We start from the raw sequence: 24,834 nt of genomic DNA on the forward strand, positions 1-24,834 counted from the left end.
CCTCATTCCGAGCGGGATCGCAGCGGCACCTTTGCACATGTGCAGTGCGATCGCAGTAATTGAGCAGTCTGCCAATAATCGCTCAGCTGCATGGAACATCGGCATTGCGTACATCTCTGACTAAGGCTCATAGGGCCTAATTCAGAGTTGATCGCAGCAGCAAATTTGTTAGCAGTTGGGCAAAACCATGTGCTCTGCAGGGGGGCAGATATAACATGTGCAGAGAGAGTTAGATTTGGGTGGGGTGTGTTCAAACTGAAATCTAAATTGCAGTGTAAAAATAAAGCAGCCAGTATTTACCCTGCACAGAAACAAAATAATCCACCCAAATCTAACTCTCTCTGCATATGTTATATCTGCCCCCCCTTCAGTGCACATGGGCCCTCATTCCGAGTTGTTCGCTCGCTAGCTGCTTTTTGCAGCATTGCACACGCTATGCCGCCGCCCTCTGGGAGTGTATCTTAGCATAGCAGAATTGCGAATGAAAGATTAGCAGATTTGCGAATAGAAAATTCTTAGCAGTTTCTGAGTAGCTCCAGACTTACTCTTACATTGCGATCAGTTCAGTCAGTTTCGTTCCTGGTTTGACGTCACAAACACACCCAGCATTCGCCCAGACACTCCCCGTTTCTTCAGACACTCCCGCGTTTTTCCCAGAAACGCCAGCGTTTTTTCGCACACTCCCATAAAACGGCAAGTTTCCGCCCAGAAACACCCACTTCCTGTCAATCACACTCCGATCACCAGAACGATGAAAAATCCTTGTTATGCCGTGAGTAAAATACCTAACTTTTGAGTAAAATAACTAAGCGCATGCGCTCTGCGAACCTTGCGCATGCGCAGTAAGCGACTAATCGCAATATAGCGAAACTCGGCAACGAGCGAACAACTCGGAATGAGGGCCATGGTTTTGCCCAACTGCTAACAAATTTGCTGCTGCGATTAACTCTGAATTGTCCCCATAGTTCCTAGTTTGTTACAGTAGGTTGCAGTAGAGAATAAGCTAAAGTCACATTACCCTATTTGTACACAATATAATAATGTAATAAAGTGTCAAATACATAAAAAAGAACAATTATTAATAAATGCGAAGGTCACATATACAGTATAAAATAAATGAAATACATTGTATAATCCCACCGTGCCAACAGTTAACACGAGGTGTAGGGTTAAATGTCATCATGTACATCAAGAAAACTTAGAGCTTAAAAGACAGAAACAGGGATGATTGTGGAGTCTGTTGTACTGTACAGGCTGTAAGTCTTAAAACAATAAAATCATTTCTGTGCAACAACAGCATGATGGAGACCAGTGGCGGAACTAGCGAGCGGTGGGCCCATGTGCGACAAAATGGCTTGGCCCCCCCCATCCCATCCAAGTCCACCCCCTCACCCCTGCAGAGGATCTGGTGAGGGGGACCTGCTCAGGGAAGTGGATACCTAGCAACAGTGCCGTAACTAGACATTTTAGCACTGTGTGCAAGAAACGGCATCGGAGCCCCACCCCTGCATGCAAAACAAGGGCAGTGCGCGCCGTAGTCGCGCGCAAAAATACATAGTGGCGTGGCTTCGTGGGGAAGTGGTGTGGCCACAAAATAATACCAATTATAAAACGGTGCACAGTAGTCTCCATTATTCAAATTACGCCGCACAGTAGCACCACTACACTAGGTAGAGACTCTTTTACACCTTACAGATTCCTCTTTTTACACATTACGGCAGACAGCGTCCCCCTTTTTACACATAACGGCAGACAGCGTGCCCTTTTTACACATAGCGGCAGACAGCGTGCACTTTTTACACATAACGGCAGACAGCGTGCCATTTTTACACATAACGGCAGACAGCGTGCCATTTTTACACATAACGGCAGACAGCGTGCCCTTGTTACACATAGTGGCAGACAGCGTACACTTTTTACAAATAACGGCAGACAGCGTGCCCTTGTTACACATAGCGGCAGGCAGACAGCGTGCCATTTTTACACATAACGGCAGACAGCGTGCCATTTTTACACATAACGGCAGACAGCGTGCCCTTGTTACACATAGTGGCAGACAGCGTACACTTTTTACAAATAACGGCAGACAGCGTGCCCTTGTTACACATAGCGGCAGACAGCGTGCCCTTTTTACACATAACGGCAGACAGTGTGCCCTTTTTACACATAACGGCAGACAGCGTCCCCATTTTACACATTACAGCAGACAGCGTGCCCTTGTTACACATTACGGCAGACAGCGTGCCCTTGTTACACATTACGGCAGACAGCATCCCCCTTTTTACACATTGCGGCAGGCAGATTCCCCCTTTTTACACATTGCGGCAAGCAGATTCCTCCTTTTTACACATTGCGGCAAGCAGATTCCCCCTTTTTACATATTGTGGCAGGCAGATTCCCCCTTTTTACACATTGTGGCAGACAGTAGAGATGTGCACCGGAAATTTTTCGGGTTTTGGTTTTGGGTTCGGTTCCGTGGCCGTGTTTTGGGTTCGAACGCGTTTTGGCAAAACCTCACCGAATTTTTTTTGTCGGATTCGGGTGTGTTTTGGATTCGGGTGTTTTTTTCAAAAAACCCTAAAAAACAGCTTAAATCATAGAATTTGGGGGTCATTTTGATCCCAAAGTATTATTAACCTCAATAACCATAATTTCCACTCATTTTCAGTCTATTCTGAACACTTCACACCTCACAATATTATTTTTAGTCCTAAAATTTGCACCGAGGTCGCTGGATGACTAAGCTCAGCGACCCAAGTGGCCGACACAAACACCTGGCCCATCTAGGAGTGGCACTGCAGTGTCACGCAGGATGGCCCTTCCAAAAAACACCCCCCAAACAGCACATGACGCAAAGAAAAAAAGAGGCGCAATGAGGTAGCTGTGTGAGTAAGCTAAGCGACCCTAGTGGCCGACACAAACACCTGGCCCATCTAGGAGTGGCACTGCAGTGTCACGCAGGATGGCCCTTCCAAAAAATACTCCCCAAACAGCACATGACGCAAAGAAGAAAAAAAAGAGGCGCAATGAGGTAGCTGTGTGACTAAGATAAGCGACCCTAGTGGCCGACACAAACACCTGGCCCATCTAGGAGTGGCACTGCAGTGTCACGCAGGATGGCCCTTCCAAAAAACACTCCCCAAACAGCACATGACGCAAAGAAAAATTAAAGAAAAAAGAGGTGCAAGATGGAATTGTCCTTGGGCCCTCCCATCCACCCTGTTGTATAAACAGGACATGCACACTTTAACCAACCCATCATTTCAGTGACAGGGTCTGCCACACGACTGTGACTGAAATGACGGGTTGGTTTGGACCCCCACCAAAAAAGAAGCAATTAATCTCTCCTTGCACAAACTGGCTCTACAGAGGCAAGATGTCCACCTCATCATCATCCTCCGATTCATCACCGTGTACATCCCCCTCCTCACAGATTATCAATTCGTCCCCACTGGAATCCACCATCACAGCTCCCTGTGTACTTTGTGGAGGCAATTGCTGCTGGTGAATGTCTCCACGGAGGAATTGATTATAATTCATTTTAATGAACATCATCTTCTCCACATTTTCTGGAAGTAACCTCGTACGCCGATTGCTGACAAGGTGAGCGGCGGCACTAAACACTCTTTCGGAGTACACACTTGTGGGAGGGCAACTTAGGTAGAATAAAGCCAGTTTGTGCAAGGGCCTCCAAATTGCCTCTTTTTCCTGCCAGTATACGTACGGACTGTCTGACGTGCCTACTTGGATGCGGTCACTCATATAATCCTCCACCATTCTTTCAATGGTGAGAGAATCATATGCAGTGACAGTAGACGACATGTCCGTAATCGTTGGCAGGTCCTTCTGTCCGGACCAGATGTCAGCATCAGCAGTCGCTCCAGACTGCCCTGCATCACCGCCAGCGGGTGGGCTCGGAATTCTGAGCCTTTTCCTCGCACCCCCAGTTGCGGGAGAATGTGAAGGAGGAGATGTTGACAGGTCGCGTTCCGCTTGACTTGACAATTTTCTCACCAGCAGTTCTTTGAACCCCTGCAGACTTGTGTCTGCCGAAAAGAGAGATACAACGTAGGTTTTAAATCTAGGATCGAGCACGGTGGCCAAAATGTTGTGCTCTGATTTCAACAGATTGACCACCCGTGAATCCTTGTTAAGCGAATTAAGGGCTCCATCCACAAGTCCCACATGCCTAGCGGAATCGCTCTGTGTTAGCTCCTCCTTCAATATCTCCAGCTTCTTCTGCAAAAGCCTGATGAGGGGAATGACCTGACTCAGGCTGGCAGTGTCTGAACTGACTTCACGTGTGGCAAGTTCAAAAGGTTACAGAACCTTGCACTACGTTGAAATCATTCTCCACTGCGCTTGAGACAGGTGCATTCCACCTCCTATATCGTGGTCAGTTGTATAGGCTTGAATGGCCTTTTGCTGCTCCTCCAACCTCTGAAGCATATAGAGGGTTGAATTCCACCTCGTTACCACTTCTTGCTTCAGCTGATGGCAGGGCAGGTTCAGGCGTTTTTGGTGTTGCTCCAGTCTTCTGTACGTGGTGCCTGTACGCCGAAAGTGTCCCGCAATTCTTCTGGCCACCGACAGCATCTCTTGCACGCCCCTGTCGTTTTTTAAATAATTCTGCACCACCAAATTCAAGGTATGTGCAAAACATGGGACGTGCTGGAATTTGCCCAGATTTAATGCACACACAATATTGCTGGCGTTGTCCGATGCCACAAATCCACAGGAGAGTCCAATTGGGGTAAGCCATTCTGCGATGATCTTCCTCAGTTGCCGTAAGAGGTTTTCAGCTGTGTGCGTATTCTGGAAAGCGGTGATACAAAGCGTAGCCTGCCTAGGAAAGAGTTGGCGTTTGCGAGATGCTGCTACTGGTGCCGCCGCTGCTGTTCTTGCGGCGGGAGTCAATACATCTACCCAGTGGGCTGTTACAGTCATATAGTCCTGAGTCTGCCCTGCTCCACTTGTCCACATGTCCGTGGTTAAGTGGACATTGGGTACAACTGCATTTTTTAGGACACTGGTGAGTCTTTTTCTGAGGTCTGTGTACATTTTCGGTATCGCCTGCCTAGAGAAATGGAACCTAGATGGTATTTGGTACCGGGGACACAGTACCTCAAACAAGTCTATAGTTGGCTCTGCAGTAATGATGGATACCGGAACCATGTTTCTCACCGCCCAGGATGCCAAGGCCTCAGTTATCCGCTTTGCAGCAGGATGACTGCTGTGATATTTCATCTTCCTCGCAAAGGACTGTTGGACAGTCAATTGGTTGGTGGAAGTAGTAAAAGTGGTCTTACGACTTCCCCTCTGGGATGACCATCGACTCCCAGCAGCAACAACAGCAGCGCCAGCAGCAGTAGGCGTTACACTCAAGGATGCATCGGAGGAATCCCAGGCAGGAGAGGACTCGTCAGAATTGCCAGTGACATGGCCTTCAGGACTATTGGCATTCCTGGGGAAGGAGGAAATTGACACTGAGGGAGTTGGTGGGGTGGTTTGCGTGAGCTTGGTTACAAGAGGAAGGGATTTACTGGTCAGTGGACTGCTTCCGCTGTCGCCCAAAGTTTTTGAACTTGTCACTGACTTATGATGAATGCGCTGCAGGTGACGTATAAGGGAGGATGTTCCGAGGTGGTTAACGTCCTTACCCCTACTTATTACAGCTTGACAAAGGCAACACACGGCTTGACACCTGTTGTCCGCATTTCTGTTTAAATACTTCCACACCGAAGAGCTGATTTTTTTTGGTATTTTCGCCAGGCATGTCAATGGCCATATTCCTCCCACGGACAACAGGTGTCTCCCCGGGTGCCTGACTTAAACAAACCACCTCACCATCAGAATCCTCCTTGTCAATTTCCTCCCCAGCGCCAGCAACACCCATATCCTCCTCATCCTGGTGTACTTCAACACTGACATCTTCAATCTGACTATCAGGAACTGGACTGCGGGTGCTCCTTCCAGCACTTGCAGGGGGCGTGCAAATGGTGGAAGGCGCATGCTCTTCACGTCCAGTGTTGGGAAGGTCAGGCATCGCAACCGACACAATTGGACTCTCCTTGTGGATTTGTGATTTCGAAGAACGCACAGTTCTTTGCTGTGCTTTTGCCAGCTTAAGTCTTTTCATTTTTCTAGCGAGAGGCTGAGTGCTTCCATCCTCATGTGAAGCTGAACCACTAGCCATGAACATAGGCCAGGCCCTCAGCCGTTCCTTGCCACTCCGTGTGGTAAATGGCATATTGGCAAGTTTACGCTTCTCCTCCGACGATTTTATTTTAGATTTTTGAGTCCTTTTTTTACTGATATTTTGTGTTTTGGATTTTACATGCTCTGTACTATGACATTGGGCATCGGCCTTGGCAGACGACGTTGATGGAATTTCATCGTCTCGGCCATGACTAGTGGCAGCAGCTTCAGCACGAGGTGGAAGTGGATCTTGATCTTTCCCTATTTTTGGAACCTCAACATTTTTGTTCTCCATATTTTAATAGGCACAACTAAAAGGCACCTCAGGTAAACAATGGAGATGGATGGATACTAGTATACTTATGGATGACGAGTGACTGACGACACAGAGGTAGCTACAGCCGTGGACTACCGTACTGCGTCTGCTAGTATAGAGATGATAATGATATAAAAAATATATATATATCACTACTGCAGGTATATATAATATAATGACGGACCTGCTGGACACTGTCAGCAGACTCCTACTACTAGTATGAAGAAGATAGAAAAAAAACCCCACCACAGGTAGGTATACAATTATGGACGAGCACTGACGACACAGAGGTAGCTACAGCCGTGGACTACCGTACTGCGTCTGCAAGTATAGAGATGATAATGATATAAAAAATATATATATACCACTACTGCAGGTATATATAATATAATGACGGACCTGCTGGACACTGTCAGCAGACTCCTAAACTACTAGTATGAAGAAGATAGAAAAAAAAACCCCACCACAGGTAGGTATACAATTATGGACGAGCACTGACGACACAGAGGTAGCTACAGCCGTGGACTACCGTACTGCGTCTGCTAGTATAGAGATGATAATGATATAAAAATATATATATATCACTACTGCAGGTATATATAATATAATGACGGACCTGCTGGACACTGTCAGCAGACTCCTACTACTAGTATGAAGAAGATAGAAAAAAAACCCCCACCACAGGTAGGTATACAATTATGGACGAGCACTGACGACACAGAGGTAGCTACAGCCGTGGACAACCGTACTGCGTCTGCTAGTATAGAGATGATAATGATATAAAAAATATATATATATCACTACTGCAGGTATATATAATATAATGACAGACCTGCTGGACACTGTCAGCAGACTCCTAAACTACTAGTATGAAGAAGATAGAAAAAAAAACCCCACCACAGGTAGGTATACAATTATGGACGAGCACTGACGACACAGAGGTAGCTACAGCCGTGGACTACCGTACTGCGTCTGCTAGTATAGAGATGATAATGATATAAAAAATATATATATATCACTACTGCAGGTATATATAATATAATGACGGACCTGCTGGACACTGTCAGCAGACTCCTAAACTACTAGTATGAAGAAGATAGAAAAAAAAACCCCACCACAGGTAGGTATACAATTATGGACGAGCACTGACGACACAGAGGTAGCCACAGCCGTGGACTACCGTACTGCATCTCCTAATATAGAGATGATAAAGATGATAGAGATGAACAAAAAAAATATAACACTACAGCAGGTAAATATTTATATAATATAATGAATGACGGACCTGCTGGACACTGTCAGCAGAATGCGTTTATAGAATAAAAAAAAAACACACCACAGGAGTGTTTAACTTTTTCAGGCAGACAATATACTGGTGGTCACTGGTCAGTCACACTGGCAGCAAAAGTGTGCACTGTACTCCTGCTATAACTGCACCCCAGTCTCCCCCACAATTCAGCTGTGTGAGCAGTGAGCACTCAGCACAGTCAGATATACATAGATGATATTATCATGCAGCACACTGAGGCTGAGCACAGATATGGTATGTGACTGTGTATCGTTTTTTTTCAGGCAGAGAACGGATTATATTAAATAATAAATAAAACTGGTGGTGGTCACTAGTAACTATCAGCAAAACTCTGCACTCTGAGTACTCCTAATGCTCCCCAAAATTACTAAGTTAGTAGTAAATCAACTCAAGTGTCTCTATCTATTCTAACGGAGAGGACGCCAGCCACGTCCTCTCCCTATCAATCTCAATGCACGTGTGAAAATGGCGGCGACGCGCGGCTCCTTATATAGAATCCGAGTCTCGCAATAGAATCCGAGCCTCGCGAGAATCCGACAGCGGGATGATGACGTTCGGGCGCGCTCGGGTTAACCGAGCAAGGCGGGAAGATCCGAGTCTGCCTCGGACCCGTGTAAAAAGGCTGAAGTTCGGGGGGTTCGGATTCCGAGGAACCGAACCCGCTCATCTCTAGCAGACAGTCCCCCTTTTTGTAGAAAGAAAGAAAGATAAGAAAGAAAAGAAAGAAAGAAAGAAAGAAAGAAAGAATGAATTATACTTACCCTCTCCGCTGGCTCAGGCTCCTCGGTGCAGCTTCTGGTCACTCACGATTCCCGGGCAGGAGAGAAGGAGGAGGAGGGATGTGGAGGAGGGAGCCGCAGCAGCGCTGTGTTATTGGTGGAGGCGCTGCTGCTGCTGGCCGTCTGCTTCACTATAGGCTGTTCTCGGAAGACAGCCTATAGTGAAGCAGAGGGCCAGCAGCAGCAGCGCCTCAACCAGTAACAAAGCGCTGCTGCGGCTCCCTCCTCCACCTCCCTCCTCCTGCTTCTTACCCGTACCGCTGCTCCTCTCCTCTCCTGTCCGGGCGGCTGTGTGCTGCGGGCAGCGGTTGCCCGCAGCACACAGCGGCATGTAATGAGTCAGTTTGACTCATTACATGCTTTGGGCCCCTGGACAGAGGCGGGCCCCAGTGCAATGCACTGGTTGCACTGGCGGTAGTTCCGCCTCTGATGGAGACAAAATGAACATAACACTCCAATTGCAACTCCTGTTATAAAGGGATTTTCCTGGCTTTCATGGTATACATTATATCACTGTACAACACACATCATGGGAGCTCCCAGTCAGGAAAGCAGCAATGTCTTTACTGTAATGAAAAATAAATAAATAAATATATATATATATATATATATATATATATATATACAGTATATGTGTGTGTATATATATATATATATATATATATATTATGTTTCTGTTATAAAATTCTTGAACAGATAAAGGGGATAATTCTAAATTGATCGCAGCAGGATTTTTTTTTAGCAGTTGGGCAAAACCATGTGCACTACAGGGGAGGCAGATATAACATGTGCAGAGAGAGTTAGATTTGGGTGAGTTATATTGTTTCTGTGCAGGGTAAATACTTGCTGCTTTATTTTTACACTGCAAATTAGATTGCAGATTGAACACACCACACCCAAATCTAATCTCTCTGCACATGTTATATCTGCCTCCCCTACAGTGCACATGGTTTTACCCAATTGCTAACAAAAATCCTGCTGCGATCAACTTGAAATTACCCCCAATGTTTTGAAAATCTCTAAAGGCTTTAGTAATCTAATAATTAGCAAATTGCTGGTGCCAAAATTAGAAGCAATATAAAATAAGTCATGGGTAGCGTATATAGGGGGTCATTCCAAATTGATCGCTTGCTGCATTTGTTCGCAGCGCACCAGTCAAGCTAAAATACGGCAGTTCTGTGCATGCGGCGCAATGCGTACACGCGACGTACGGGCACAACGAACTATGTAGTTTTGCACAGGGTCTAGCGATGCATTTCAGTCGCACTGCTTGCCGCAGAGTGACTGACATGAAGTGGGCGTTTCTGGGTAGCAACTGACCGTTTTCATGGAGTGTGCGGAAAAACGCAGGCGTGCCAGGAAAAACGCAGGCGTTGCTGGGCAAACGCTGGGCGGGTTTGTGACGTCAAATCCGGAACTGAATAGTCTGAAGTGATCGCAAGCGCTGAGTAGGTTCGGAGCTACTCTGAAACTACACAAAAAAAATTTGTACCACACTGCAATACAACCGTTCGCACTTCTGCTAAGCTAAAATACACTCCCAGTAGGCAGCGGCATAGCGTTTGCATGACTGCTAAAAACTGCTAGCGAGCGATCAACTCGGAATGACCCCCATACTGTGTTGATTCAGTAAAAAAAAAGAAAAAAGCTTAGATCCCTTAGCAAAAGAGAACACAGTTCCTATACAAGTGGGCATCTATATAATCAGTAGCGGATTCACCACTAGGCAATGAAAGCAGTCGCTTACGGCCCGGCGGATGCCAGACGGCTCGCCGACAGGTCATGGAGCCGGGAGGGCATTTCTGATTTTTGTGCCAAAAATGTCAGAGCACTGGCTGGCTGAATACTCCTGGCAGGCTGTCAGTGATTACACAGCTGCCGGATGCCTGCACCCAGTGCCTGCAGTGTGATTTTAAGTACACTAGTACAACTACCATCCGCCTGCTATAATCGGAGCAGGTTGGGGCCATACACTGACTGGTGGGCGTCACAGTGGTCGGGGGCCTGTCTGCTAGAATCTGTAGGGGCTAAGACACACTTTGTTTGAGGAAGGGGGGCCCCAAATTATTGTCTTGCTTAGGGCCCCATGGGGTCTAAATCTGCCTCTGTCTACAACTGTACATTAATGTAGAATTTGACTTACCTTTTTGTTAATGGACAAACAATAAGGCTGATTTGGCAGGAGGGGATATGGTCAGGATCCCGGCGGCAGGGCCGAATTAAGCCTTGGGGGTGCCCGGTGCACTTAAAACAAGGGAGCCCCGATGGAAAGTGGGGGATGTATATAAAATTGTGCATACCTCCCAACATGTCCCATTCCAGGAGTGACAAAATGCTGTCTACTTCGACTTCCCACTTAATATATGATTGGCGTCACCTGTGTTGAACTATTTAATTGATAAGAAAGGTACTTCAACACAGGTGATTGCAATCAAAATTAAGAAGGAAGTCCAGGTAGAGAGCATTTTGTCCCTCCTGCAATGAGTCATGGTGGGAGGTATAGATTGTGTAAATATAATTTAAACCAATGGTGTATATTAGTTTTATCTAATAGTTTACTAATGCCTGGGTACTGTTTATAGCTCCACCTAATTGACAGACAACTATTGTATAAACTTTTCTTGTAGTGGACCAAAGACAACTTAACCTCAAAATACACATAGAAAAATAAAATTATTTATCTTGTCACATGCAAGAATAGCAGCAGCCTCTGTACTACTTACACACTGGGACAGGACTCAGAAGTACTCTCTCTGTGTGTCTCTATCTCTAGACCCAAATGGTTTAGTTGCATAACAGTTTACACAGGACTCAGACACCCAGGCAGTGAGGAGGAGAAGCTGGGGTCCCTGTGTCACTTGCAGCTCTCTCCACCCTCCTATCTCTCCTCTGGTCAGAATGCTCTGTTGGTAGCTCATAAAACATGATATTCCTGTGTCTCTACCTGCACTGTATACTGCCCTGCTCGTATTCTGGCTGCTGGCTCTGCTGCTGCTTAAGAGGGAAAGCTAGTGATGTCAGTGTGCACTGGCCGGTGAGCCTGCTGATAAAAGGGGGCCCGAGGAACAGTATGACCTGCATCCCCCCCTTAATCTGGCTTTGCCCGGCGGTCGGGATCCCGGTTGTCGAAATACTGACACCGGAATCCCGACACTGATCAGAATGCTGTGGCCGGCATCGAAGAGGTAAGATACAGGCGGAGGGAGGGTTAGGGATAAGCTGCGGGAAGTGGGGGGGTTAGGTTTGGGCTGCGGGGAGGAGGGGTTAGGGTTAGGCACCACCGGGGAGGGTTTGGGTTAGGCTGCAGGGATTGGGGTGAGGGTTAGGCTGTGGGAAGGGGCAGCTGCTCTAGGCACCATCGATGAGGGTTAGGGCTAGCTGCAGGGGAAGGAAGGGGGGTGGTTGTTAGGCTTAGGATGCGGTACGGGTGGGTTAGGATTAGGGGGTTAGGGGTAGCATGTTTACCCCACCCCTGCCGGGAATGTAAACAGCGGGATGCCGCAGTCAGTATTCTGACCACCAGCATCCCGAACACCGGCATTTCAGCCCCAACCTGGTAGGAGTGAGGAGAGTTCCCTGATATTTACAGTGGTCTATACCTGCTCTAGTAGCTTAAGTGGAGTTGAGTCTTTATCATGCATGCAGTGTGTTGTCCATCAACATCAAACTGCCAGCATGGATGAGCAGAGCTTTCTGGACTGTGACAAATATTGGATGGGATGGAACACTGTTCCAGCTGCATATTATTCTGCATATATGTTTAACTCATGGACACAATACTAAATGTAATATTCTCTTTGTAATTAGCCTTTAAAGTTTCTAACGAATTATCAGATACAACTAATAATACTTTCTGGTGCAGTCATTATATGTTGTACACATTATCTACTTAAGTATTACTGTATTACTAGGATCATTGACATTGTATCTGCCTCATAAAACCTCAGTATTTATTGTCTGCTGTAGGAGCCCCGATGGAGACCCAAAGCCCTGGTGTTTCATACTGAAGGCAGAAATCGTGAGCTGGGAACATTGTCTGATCCCACTGTGCCAGCAGATAACCAGTACACCAGGTACCAGGCTCCCAAGAGAATGAGAACTGAACAGTTCACAAGTTGTCAAGTTTGTTCATTCAAAAGTAGCAAAGAGTAATCCTCCATTTTGCTGCTGTGCAGTAGTCCATTGCACATATATTAGAACAATAAAATAACTTTAGCACAACTATATACAGTAGCTATAAGATTGACACAAAATCCACTTTATTCAAATGAAATCCTTATCTTCCTGTGCTCATTGGCTTTAATTACACTTTCCCTCCATGAGATACACTGAAAGCAGTGGCAGATTGCAATAAAATGTCATTTGTAAAATGGAGTTTAGACTTTAATTCTAAATTGTGCACCTTTCAGTTGCAGTGGACTCAATTATTATTTTCTTTTGTACTTGGTTTTGAAATTCTGAATTTTATTCACTCCTTTTTATTCTCTCTCTCTTTTATATGACATATTTAAATAATTTAAATCATTGTGATTAAGGTAATTGGAAGGTTAATTCTACTACATGTCTATAAGGGATGTATTTAATATCAGAATACTGACGCCGGGATCCCAACCCCCGAGAATGCAGACGGCTGCGCCAAGGCTATTACCACTCGTGGATGTCTACGACGCCCATAAAATGGGAATAGAACCTGTGGCGAATGCAGCAAGCCACCAAGCCCGCGGCGAGCGCAGTGAGCCCGCAGCGTGGCAAGTGCAGTGACCCCTCAAAGGGCTTTCTAGCTCTCGCCCCACTGCCGGTATTCTGACTGCCGGGATCCCGGCTGCCGGGATTCCATAACCAACCAGTCTATAAATGTGTAATTAATAGTGCTGAATTAATTTGGCTCTGTCAATATCATAGACATACAGGCCTGAATCTGAGTTGGATGCATCTGCAGCCACTATTCCGCAGTAAAAAGAAAGCATGCTGTATGTGGACTGCACAGTAGTTTTATTGTCAATTAAATGGGATGAAATTCTTTGAAGAGCACCAAAACCATAGCCCCAGCATTGAGAGTGTTAACCACTGTGCCCCCATGCTTTGATCATTTACAATGTATAAGTAGGCATACATTTATTAATTTGACAAAGACTATTAGAATTGACTGCAATGCTGCCACCATAAAAATTACTTATTGTGTCTCTTGCATGTAAATGATAAAACATTTTATCTATTCTCAGCCAGTATTCCACATCCACAAACCATTAAACCCAAGCCTCCAACACAGGGACCCAAATTGCCTGTCAGCACCTCTAAGACCCCAGGTGATTCAGGAGCTCATAGTAATGTCACACGAGAGATACCTTTGGACTGTGGAAAGAGGTTCCTTAAAAGTCCTTCTATATCATCACGTATTGTTGGGGGACTGGTAGCCCTCCCGGCCTCTCACCCTTACATGGCAGCCATCTATATCGGGAGCAGCTTCTGTGGTGGGTCCCTCATCTCGCCTTGTTGGATTGTAACCGCAGCTCACTGCTTAGACCGCCGGTAAGATGATTTATATTTAGTACCATTTAGGACCAAACTACCGAATGATGAGCGATACAGTGTATTATTCTGTCTTTGGTAAGATTGGACAGTATGTATGTATGCACTATATAGTTTGTCCAGGAGTTCAAGGGAACTTGGGACAACCATCGCATCATTTGCACATTGTCTAATGTGTACCCAGCTTAAATCACTCAGTACTCTTATGTCCTCAAACCAAATTTCTAATCAAGGGAAACCTTTACATTATGTACTATACAGTCTGTAAACTATGGAGGGTAATGAAATATGAATTTAAATGGACTTCTATAACTTAATTATAGTAGAAATTTAGGACATGATCAAGTATACCTAAAAAAAACAAAAGGAGACAATATAGACCTAGGGCCTAAAAGTATTAAGCCTTAAAAAGTGATAAAGTGGAGACGGATAAAGAGAGATAAAGTACCAGCCAATCAGCTCCTAACTGTCATTTTTCAAACACATCTTTTAACATGGCAGTTAGCAGCTGATTACTCTTTATCCGTCTCCACTCTATCACTTTTTAAGGCTTAATACATTTGGGCCTAAGAATGCGAGATTGCTGCTTGACATTTAGTGTAATCTGCTTTATCGTATTTATATTGAATATTGCCACTAATTGCCACTTTATCTTACAGACCAAGTGTGAAACAGATCACAGTGGTCCTAGGACAGAGTCTATTTAATACAACAGACCAGCACACAGCCGTGTTCCAAGTGCAGAAATACATCCTTCATGAACAGTATTCTGAGAACACTTTTCAGAATGATATAGGTAAGGTTTGAGAAATGAAGCTGCTGTGGGGAGGATTAGTGGAAGAGACATGCTAAATATAGGATTTGTATTACAGTACTTTAGCCGCACTTGTTAAATGTTGAAAATATATACAGATCTCACAATGCTGTGTAAAGAGCTATACAGAAGCAGGGGGGATGTAAAGAGCCCCATGCACTAGACCGATAATGCCCAATTTCAGCCCAATATGGGCATTCGGCCCGATATATTGGGTGAAATCTGGAATTTTCGGTGTGGTTTTTCCCCAATCCGATCCGATGCGCGTTCCTGTGTGCATCGTATCGGATCCCCTAGATCCGACATATCACGAGTGCTGCACTCGTTATATGTCTGATCCCGCAGTAAATGGATGGGAAATTAAAAGATACATCGTATGCAAAAAAAAACTGCATACGATATATCTAATACTATCCTGCAAACGGGGAGGCTGCCGGGAGGTTGGCGGAAATCTTATATGACATGACGGACCGTCATGTCGTATAAGCGTACGGGGCCCTTAATAGTCTTTGATTTGTGAAAACTACAGTATTGTGATTATGGAAATATTCTGTTGAGATGCAAATCACAGGATGTGTCAGATGGTGAAAGGACTCAAATTTGCCAGATACCAATGATAATGAACCACGCGCCATCCTGATCTTTTAATATTAAATATTCAAGTTGCTAGAAGTAATAGCCAGTAAGTTTGCAACTCACTGGAAGTGTGAAAGAAAAAGGCGCCACACAAAATAGGTGCCTTTGGAAGTATTGTAGCGGCATGATGCATATTGCCATAATACATTTACCCCCTTTGAGGGGAGGGGGGGGGTGCTCCTGTTTTATGTAGCTTAGAAATTGTACTAATGTAGTTCCTTCCTATCACAGGCCTCCATGCTCAGGTTTCACAGCTCTGCAGAGTGAGGTTCCTTCGGCCATAACTGCTACTCAGGAACCGACATTACTCAGCTTCGGCTTCCCCTGCGGATAATGTCTCAGTTATTAGACAGCCTTGCTGCTTACACGTCATCTTCCCCGCTAGTGTGACCCTGTATGCATCCGGAGTAGGTACAGGGCTTAGCACATGTCTTTTCTTCAGTGCAGCAGCTACTAGATGACGACAGAGTTTCCAGGCTCAGGCTTCCTGCCCAGGAGGGCTCTACTCTGCTATCGGAGGGCTTTTTTTTCTACCAGGAGGCTAGTGGCTCAGCCACATCTGAACTCCTTGGTACCCGGCTATTCTAGGTCCCTATCGGAGATTTAAGCACTAATCAGGGGAGTTAAAGCAGTGCTCCAAATTGAGGATACTGAAATGTCTTCTCAAGACAGGACTCCGCTTTTACAATAGTACCCCCCAATTCAAATTATTACACATAGTAGTAGTGCTCCTTGCATGTTACGCCACACAGTAGTGTCCCTTACACATTATGCCACACAATAATGCCCTTACACATTACGTCACACAGTAGTAGTGCCCCTTGCATGTTACACCACACAGTAGTAGTGCCTCTTGCACATTATGCCCACAGTAGTAATTCCCTTTACATATTCCCTTACATACTATGCCCACAGTAGTAACATACTCTGCCTTACACATTATGCCACACAGTAGTAGTGCCCTTTGTACATTATACCACACAGTAGTAGTGCCCCTTGCATATTATGCCCACAGGTACTTACCTTTGGGCTGACAGGTACTTACCTTACATGTGAAGGCTGACCTGGAACAATCTGGAATGATGGTTTCAGCTGGAGTGATGGTTTCTGCTTCATTTCCCAGACCTCTGTTTGACTGCTGTCTGCCGTTTGAACCTTTTGATCATTTACTGACCACTGATTAAGGAAATCTGTGTACCAGGGTCCATTGCCTGAATCTGATGCCTGACCAAGCATCTACGTCTCCCTGCACTGTGCTTGATGGGATGGATGATATGATATCACATTGGGTATACTGGGGGATCCAAGAGGAATCCCTGTCCATGTGTGCCCCTGCTCAGAGCACATACATTCCTTTTAACAGAGACCTCCCTTTACTTGTTGCTGAATGTTTTTTTTGCATAGGGACTTCCCCATCTTTCTGAAAATATGTCACTCTTATCCACTTGTCTTTTACTGTCACTCTTCACTTCACTTGCTTGGAGTCATACAGCACAGGTGCAGTGTTCCTTCCTCACAACATGATGGGGGCATCCATCTCTCTACACTTTGGTGCCCTAGTAACCCCACAAAGTGCAGATGGTGCCCAAGACATCTCTTCCTCCACCCTGTGTTCCAGGCTGACATATATCCTCCTCAGTGACCATACAAATCGCAGAGCTGTATCACTCCACCCCTCTCCTCAATGGCAAATCACAGAGTTGTATTACTCCGTTCCTATCCTCACTGACAGGAGAAATACAAAGAGCTGTATCTCTTCATCCCTCTCCTCACTTACTGAGCAAATCACACAGAATTGGGCCAAATTAACAATGGGACGGATGGAGTTACAGCTACAGGCCTCCACTTAAAAACAGGACAATCATTATGACATCATGATGATTATCAGCCACCAGCTGGTCACATGTCAGCCATAAATCATAAGTATTAAAACTATATTTTGTTGTCTTCACAAAATGTTGCAGTTTTTATACTTTTACAAATTTAGGGAGACATTGGGACTGATAGTGTAAGCAGTGTACATACCCACATGGTGCTGGCCACACCCAGACAGCATTGGTCCTTCTTATAATAGGCCCTTAAATAGTTTTAACCCCAGGCCCATGTGGTCCTTAATCCACCCCTGAGAGCTGTATCACTCTGTTGCTCCCTTCACTGACAAATCACACAGAGCTGTATCACTTCACCGCTTGCCTCACTGACAAATCACACAGAGCGGTATCACTCCACCGCTTGCCTCACTGATAAAACACACAGAGCTGTATCACTCCACTGCTTGCCTCACTGACAAATCACACAGAGCTGTATCACTCCACCGCTTGCCTCACTGACAAATCACACAGAGCTGTATCACTTCACCGCTTGCCTCACTGACAAATCACACAGAGCTGTATCACTCCACCGCTTGCCTCACTGACAAATCACACAGAGCTGTATCACTTCACCGCTTGCCTCACTGACAAATCACACAGAGCTGTATCACTCCACCGCTTGCCTCACTGACAAATCACACAGAGCTGTATCACTTCACCGCTTGCCTCACTGACAAATCACACAGAGCTGTATCACTCCACCGCTTGCCTCACTGACGAATCACACAGAGCTGTATCACTTCACCGCTTGCCTCACTGACAAATCACACAGAGCTGTATCACTCACCATGGGGCATGGCCTAATAATGCCAGAGGTGGAGTTGCATCTTGTGTGAAGCCATGCCAAGACAAAAGTAGGTATTATTCACATTGAGCATACAGAGTGTGTGTTGGTGATGCTGTAGTGTATAGTATTGATAATATTTAGTAATCTTATGTAGCTTTAGTGCTTTTCTCCATATAAATCTGATTACATTGTTGGTACAGTTGATAGGAAGGGAGATTTGGAGTCCATCTGTATTTGTTGACTGCATTGTTTTCTTCTTCAGCTCTTGTGAGATTGCACAATGTAGAAGGGACTTGTGCCGAGTACTCACAATTTGTACAGCCGGTATGTTTACCACAAATCACCAAGACCACTGGAACTGCACAACACTGTGAAGTGGCTGGTTGGGGACATCAGTATGAAGGTAAGGAAATCGAGCAGGTACAGATGTGTCCTCTTACACCTAGTGTCTATTCATTATACAGCACAAGATGCACGGCGCAACTGAGATACTCCAAGAGGCGTAGTAAACCGTAGTTTTCTTTAAATGTGGCATATTATTCGCATCGAAGGCGCAGCAAAACATCACCTCAGAGTGTGCCAGAGAGCTGGGCTGTGACTTTAACTGCACAGGAATTAGTTTTTGAAGCACAACGGAATTTGGCATGAGAAAAAGCCGGGCAGCCGCTGCATTGCAGCACTTCGTACACAGATTCATACTCTGTCGTACACAGATGTACAAATGTTATACATCAAATCAGTGCAATCTAGCAAAGTAGTTTTGTTTCTCCCAGTTGTTTTACTTGTGCGAATAAGACGCACATTTTGAGCTAGAAAGATGCATGGAGCGGCCGAGTTGCCTAGGATGTGACGCACTGAGAGAGGATATTTGCCGCCATTTGAGTGCTTGAGGACATATCTGTAATTGGTGGTAAGAAGAAAGATAAAGAATAGAATAATGTGTTTCGAGGTTACACATTATTGTACTTATACCTCTATTTTGTGCCTTCAGGAGACGATCATTATGCGGTATTTCTGCAGGAAGCACATATTCCCATCATCCCTGTTACACAGTGCCAATCTCCTCTTGTCCATGGTAATAAAATTCTTAGGGGTATGATGTGTGCTGGATTCATGGAGGGAGGTGTGGATGCGTGCCAGGTAAGCATATACACTGCATTGTAACAAGTTCTGTGCCAGTGTCTGCTAACTGTACCCCAGAACCATGCTGGTGTGTATGATGTTTTTTTCATTTGAACGCATTACGTTTTTTAAAATATATTAAAAATCTGTTTATTTTCCATAAAGTATTGATACTATTGACACAATGACAGAATAGTGGTGTCCTGTATTAAGATACGTGTCAAACAATAGTAGGGTCACACAAAGATCACCACATGTGGCTTCCTGTTTAAAAAACTGATGTAATTCTTGGGTTCGCAACCCCAGATGACCATCTTAGACTCTATTGTGGACAAAGGGGGTTATGCCTAAAAGGCAGAATCTGCAATCCTTTCTATCACATGCTGGGAACAGCCCATCGCAGGGCAAGGTTGCCCAGCAGCTGCGACTGCAATTTAATTGTGGTAGCAGCAACTGTGGACAACCAGGCTGCGTATGCAGGTAGTCCACCACCATTTTCTTGATTGGAGCGGGAGTGTGTGATGTCACGCAGCTGCCCTGAAAATGCCGCCAACCCGCCCCTGTTTAGCCCGTGCCATATAATAAAGGTATAATAATAATAATAATAATAATAATAATAAAGCTTTGAATTTGCTTTGTGATTAATGCTGCTTAAATCTACACAATTATTTTGCATGTCATTTCATATATGAAGCATTTAGTTTCACTGTTGACTTTAATTGTACATTTCCATTACAGATATTTCAAAATGTGGAGGTTGTTTGATTATGTCTTCCTCCTTTCATAACAGACAGATAAAGCTATATCGCACAGCTCTTAGAAGATGGATAGAATAGTCCTAATATAGTGTGTCCAGTATGTTAACTGGTAGACTGCATGCCTATCAGTCACTGTCAGACTTCTGCACTGCCCCACAGTTATAGAGAAGCACCGCCCTTTCATGTAGTAGCTGATTTGATAGTTTGACTCTCATGCCCAGGTCTGCCATCAGGAAGTGTGGGGCCCCAACTGATAATGCGCCCACACCACACTCACACACATAGCTTGGAGCCAGGGGCGGATTGGCCATAGGGCTCACCAGGAAGATTCCTGGTAGGCTGACGTGTCTGTGGGGCCTGTTTTGTGTGTTGTCACCCCCCACACGACAGACAGCACACCGCATTGTCCCCATTCATGAAGGTCACAATTGTGTACAATCAGGCCCTATAAGGAGGAATCTGGTCCCCTCAACGGACCCACCCACGCATTAGACTGCACCCCATTAGGGCTGTTTCCATAAAATTTCCCGGGCTGGTTTTTCATCCCAATCCGCCCCTGCTTGGAGCTGCAGGAGGAGCCCTGTTCTAATGCAACTTGGGCCTCCTCCACGACTTGCCATGATACCTAGCCCTTCTGTGCTTCTGTAGCCTGGCCACACGACAGGCACACTCTCCTCACAGTCACCGGCTACAGTGGCACAGCTTTGTTTCTCAGGACACCAGGGTTGCCCTGTGGCTCTGGATTTCCAGCTTCTGTCAGCAGCATCTTGAATGGGTGGCTTGCAGGAGAAGGGACACTGCGTCCTCACAGTGCAAACGAGACTCCCCTCCCCGGGTACGGTGTTGGGAATCCGGGGAGATTGTTAGTGCTGGCAGCCACGTGAGGGGCGATGCTCCTGCATCTAAAGCTGCCGGCACCTGGGGCTGTGTGTCCACTGTCAGTTCCGTCTGTTCTGGCTGCAATCATATCACCTCCGCATCCAGGGAGTAGACAGCAGGGAATCGGGGTTAGTGTGTACTAAGATCAGTAGTGCACTGCCTGCAGGGCTCTAAGCAGGCAAACTGATTTCAATGACAGCTGCAGCTTCACCCGCCATGGACCCCCCTTCTGTCCAGGCCCGGGACTCCAGTCTCCACAGTCCCCCCCTGATGGTGGCCCTGCTCATGCCAATGAATGGATGATATGGAATCCAGTCAGTGCAATTAGCAGCTTACCCAGGAAGATAGCAATCATCTTCTGTTCAAATTCATGGCCGTGCATAAAAAGTATCCAGTTGGTTTTGATCAGCATTTGTTTCTGAAGTGCAGGTTGTTTTAGAGCCACACATATGGTATGTTTATTATTAAGCTCAACGCCACATGCAAGCAGCATTGAATTTCCATCCAACCTCCATGACGAGCATGCAGAAGATGTCTCAGTAGAAGAGGCGCCTCCTGCATGTAACGATGTCCAATGTCACAAGCTTGGATCCAATATCCCCACAAATGGCCAGCTGAGTAAGCCTCAGCTTGCCCAGTTGGCCAATGGAAGTCTGCGTGGTGACACGCAGACCCTAGGCTCTCCCCTATTAGAAAATGAGGTGACATGCCCCATTTCTAGGAACGTAGCCATTCCTCTGCCCCCTGCCCACCCCCTCAATGCTGCTGCCTGTCAATCGGGCAACGGGGGTACTGCGCCTTGTTCAGCCGCAGATTCCCGATTAACAGGATTCTTCGTGCCTCCCCTCTAATGCACTGACCTCTGAATCAAGCCCTCAATCCAAACTTTAAAATCTTCGTGAACCTTTGGGTTTAGTCACCTCACCTGTGTCTACATTCTTAACTCTAATCAGCAAGGTCTTCAACTCCAAATGTATCAATACTTGTATTCTTAATAGCAATAAACATGGTAATGATGAAGATATGGTAAAAGAAGAGCAAAACATATTGTAACATTAATTTTTTGTCTTGCGTCCTCATAGGGAGACTCAGGAGGCCCCTTTGTATGTGAAGTTGATGGTAGAGTGCATCTATTTGGCATTGTAAGTTGGGGATCTGGCTGTGCTGAAGAAAATAAGCCTGGTGTATACACTGATGTCTCCCAGTACATCAACTGGATCATCGCCAACATAAACTGAGCCATGCTGAGCCCACCTTGGAAATCATCCATTCCATGACTCCTTTTGGAACTCTCTTCTGATTAGAGATCATGTAAAACTCTATTTACATGATCCAGTAGTTCAGGATTATTCTGTTTGCTTCAATGTATTCCTGAAATTAAAAAGAAATCTTTTATAAATGGGATTTCTTTTATAAGCATTTGTTAATTTGGACTGCAGTATTGTTACTCAGGTGAAATCTTCCTGGTCTGTTGCACAATCATGGTCTTTCACTGTAGCTCAGATTTTAGATAGGCTGTTGAGTGTGATCGATTTAACAGCATAAAAATGACAAATGAAAAAGCAGCAAATTAGTATTTATGTTGCAAAAAATCCAAGTGATCCGAAAGTACAATCAAATATTAAATACAAGGATACAGGGGGCATTTACCCACTTAACCGACATTTTTTTACCCCCCAAAAATGGTCAGAAATTTTTGTGCTTTTTTTTAAAGTTTAATAATGTTTAAAATGTATTTTAAAAATTCTATTTACATTTTTTATTAAACAAATACATACTTAGAAAGTATTTCCCCACCCCTGTGTCCATAGGTCCCCATTGTAAAAAATCTTCCCTACCCCAAGTAGAAATAGTCCGTCCAGAGTAATAAAATATCCCTAGCAGTAATACTCCCACCCCCTATTGGTAATAGATCCCTGGGGCAAAGCCCCCACCTTCACCCCTAATGTCAATGGGCCCCCACTATTTAATGACTTCCCCCCTCCCTGTGTCCCAGAACCTCTCATTAAATATGACAAAAACAGGAACTGGGTTCAAATGTATTTTCCATAAGATACATTTGATTTTAAAGTCTATTTTGAGTGCTTTCATTTCTAAAAATGATCGATCTATCTATCTATCTGCCTGTCTGTCTCTTTTTAATAGCTCCACCCCCAGACCCGTAGTACCTGAACCTACCCCCAGCTAAAGAACTGTGGGACATTATACACCCCCCTGTGGTAGCCCCTCACCTCTTTGCAGAGTGGGAGTGTGGCTCACAGGGGGGACTATGGGACTGATCATCAGTGCCCCCTGCTGCAGCATACAATAATCATGCTAGGACGGGAATGATGTCCTCCTCACACGTTTTGGTTCTGGGTCATGTACCCTGGAATGTTGCTCGTAAGGCATTCTGGGGCACGATTTCGGGAGTGATGTCCGTGGTCAGAGGGGGCTTCTGTAGCAGGGGGATGTCCATTCTGCAGACCGGATTTCATCCATACAGAGGCCAGAGGGGAAACGCAGCTAGCCAGCACTGTTGTATGTGATACGACCTGGACAGGTAACGCAAACCTGGCTGCAATCGTACCACATACCTTTATGCCAGTTAAGTGGTTATCATTTTCCACCCAGCACTGCCCAGTTTCATTGCCATTGCTGACAGCTCTAGCCTCATGCAAATATCTGTACTGGAATACAGTAATGGGGGGTTTATGTGCCACTGACTCTCAACCAAAGTGGTATATGGGTATGTCCCTAGATAAAAAATAAGCATCTTAATTGAATTTAACATGGTCAGTGAGAGCTCTTTCAACTTTGATAAATTATTCACAATGTAAGATCTCATAGACCCATTAAAGACACAATGGGGGTCATTCCAAGTTGTTCGCTCGCTAGCAGATTTTAGCAGCATTGCACATGCTAGGCCGCCGCCCTCTGGGAGTGTATCTTAGCTTAGCAGAATTGTGAACAAAAGATTAGCAGAATTGCGAATAGAAATTTCTTAGCAGTTTCTGAGTAGCTCGAGACTTACTCCTACACTACGATCAGCTCAGCCCATTTCGTTCCTGGTTTGACGTTACAAACACGCATTGCATTCTGCCAGCCACTCCCTCGTTTCTCCAGACACTCCCGCGTTTTATCCTGGCACGCCTGCATTTTTCCGCACACTCCCAGAAAACGGTCAGTTTCCGCCCAGAAACACCCACTTCCTGTCAATCACACTCTGATCACTTCAACAATGAAAATTCTTTGTTCGGACGTGAGTAAATCTCTTAAGTTTTGTGCAAAATACTTAGCGTATGCGCACTGCGTACCATGCACATTTTCACCTTAATCGCTCCGTTGCGAAAATCGGCAACGAGCGAACAACTCGGAATGACCCCCAATGTGCAGACCAGCAGTGCTTTATTCTGCATCCAAGTGCGCTTACTTGTCTGACTTGTGCATTTTAAGTTGCATGCTTACCTTCCAGTCCTTAACCCTGTGGCCAGAAAATCATTCTTTGTGAAACACCATTTCACAAAATTGTGAAACACCAATTTAAAGTTCTTCCCGCTAACTCCCCCTTAATCTCTGAGGTGCTCTATGAAAGGGCTAGTATTCACTATCATTTGCCAGCTGTGGAGACCATTTACAAAGCTGTCTGTTGCACTGTGCAAAACCATGGGGGTAATTCAGACCTGATCGATCGCTGGCGTTTTTTGCAGCACTGAGATCAGGTCAGAACTGTGCATGCGTATGCACCGCAATGCGCAGGCGCGTCACACAGGTACAAAGCAGTTTGTTGCTCTGCAATGGGTTTGTGCGAAGAATCCATTTGCACGGGCTATCGCAAGGTGATTGACAGGAAGAAG

General features: G+C 45.4%; 1 protein-coding gene across 2 annotated transcripts in view; it reads left to right on the forward strand.

The window, feature by feature from the left end:
* Positions 1-22,397, forward strand: part of F12 (coagulation factor XII) — a 114,626-nt gene extending 92,229 nt beyond the window's left edge. For both annotated transcript variants that reach the window (XM_063927986.1, XM_063927985.1), the window contains exons 9-14: positions 12,569-12,675; positions 13,825-14,131; positions 14,791-14,927; positions 18,502-18,642; positions 19,231-19,379; positions 22,081-22,397. In XM_063927986.1, coding sequence (XP_063784056.1) covers positions 12,569-12,675; positions 13,825-14,131; positions 14,791-14,927; positions 18,502-18,642; positions 19,231-19,379; positions 22,081-22,236 — 997 coding nt within the window. In that variant the 3' untranslated portion in view covers positions 22,237-22,397. The remainder of the gene's footprint in view (positions 1-12,568; positions 12,676-13,824; positions 14,132-14,790; positions 14,928-18,501; positions 18,643-19,230; positions 19,380-22,080) is intronic.
* The last annotated feature ends 2,437 nt before the right edge of the window (positions 22,398-24,834 follow it).

This window comes from Pseudophryne corroboree, chromosome 6 (assembly GCF_028390025.1).
Source record: "Pseudophryne corroboree isolate aPseCor3 chromosome 6, aPseCor3.hap2, whole genome shotgun sequence".
Classification (NCBI taxonomy): Eukaryota; Metazoa; Chordata; class Amphibia; order Anura; family Myobatrachidae; genus Pseudophryne; species Pseudophryne corroboree.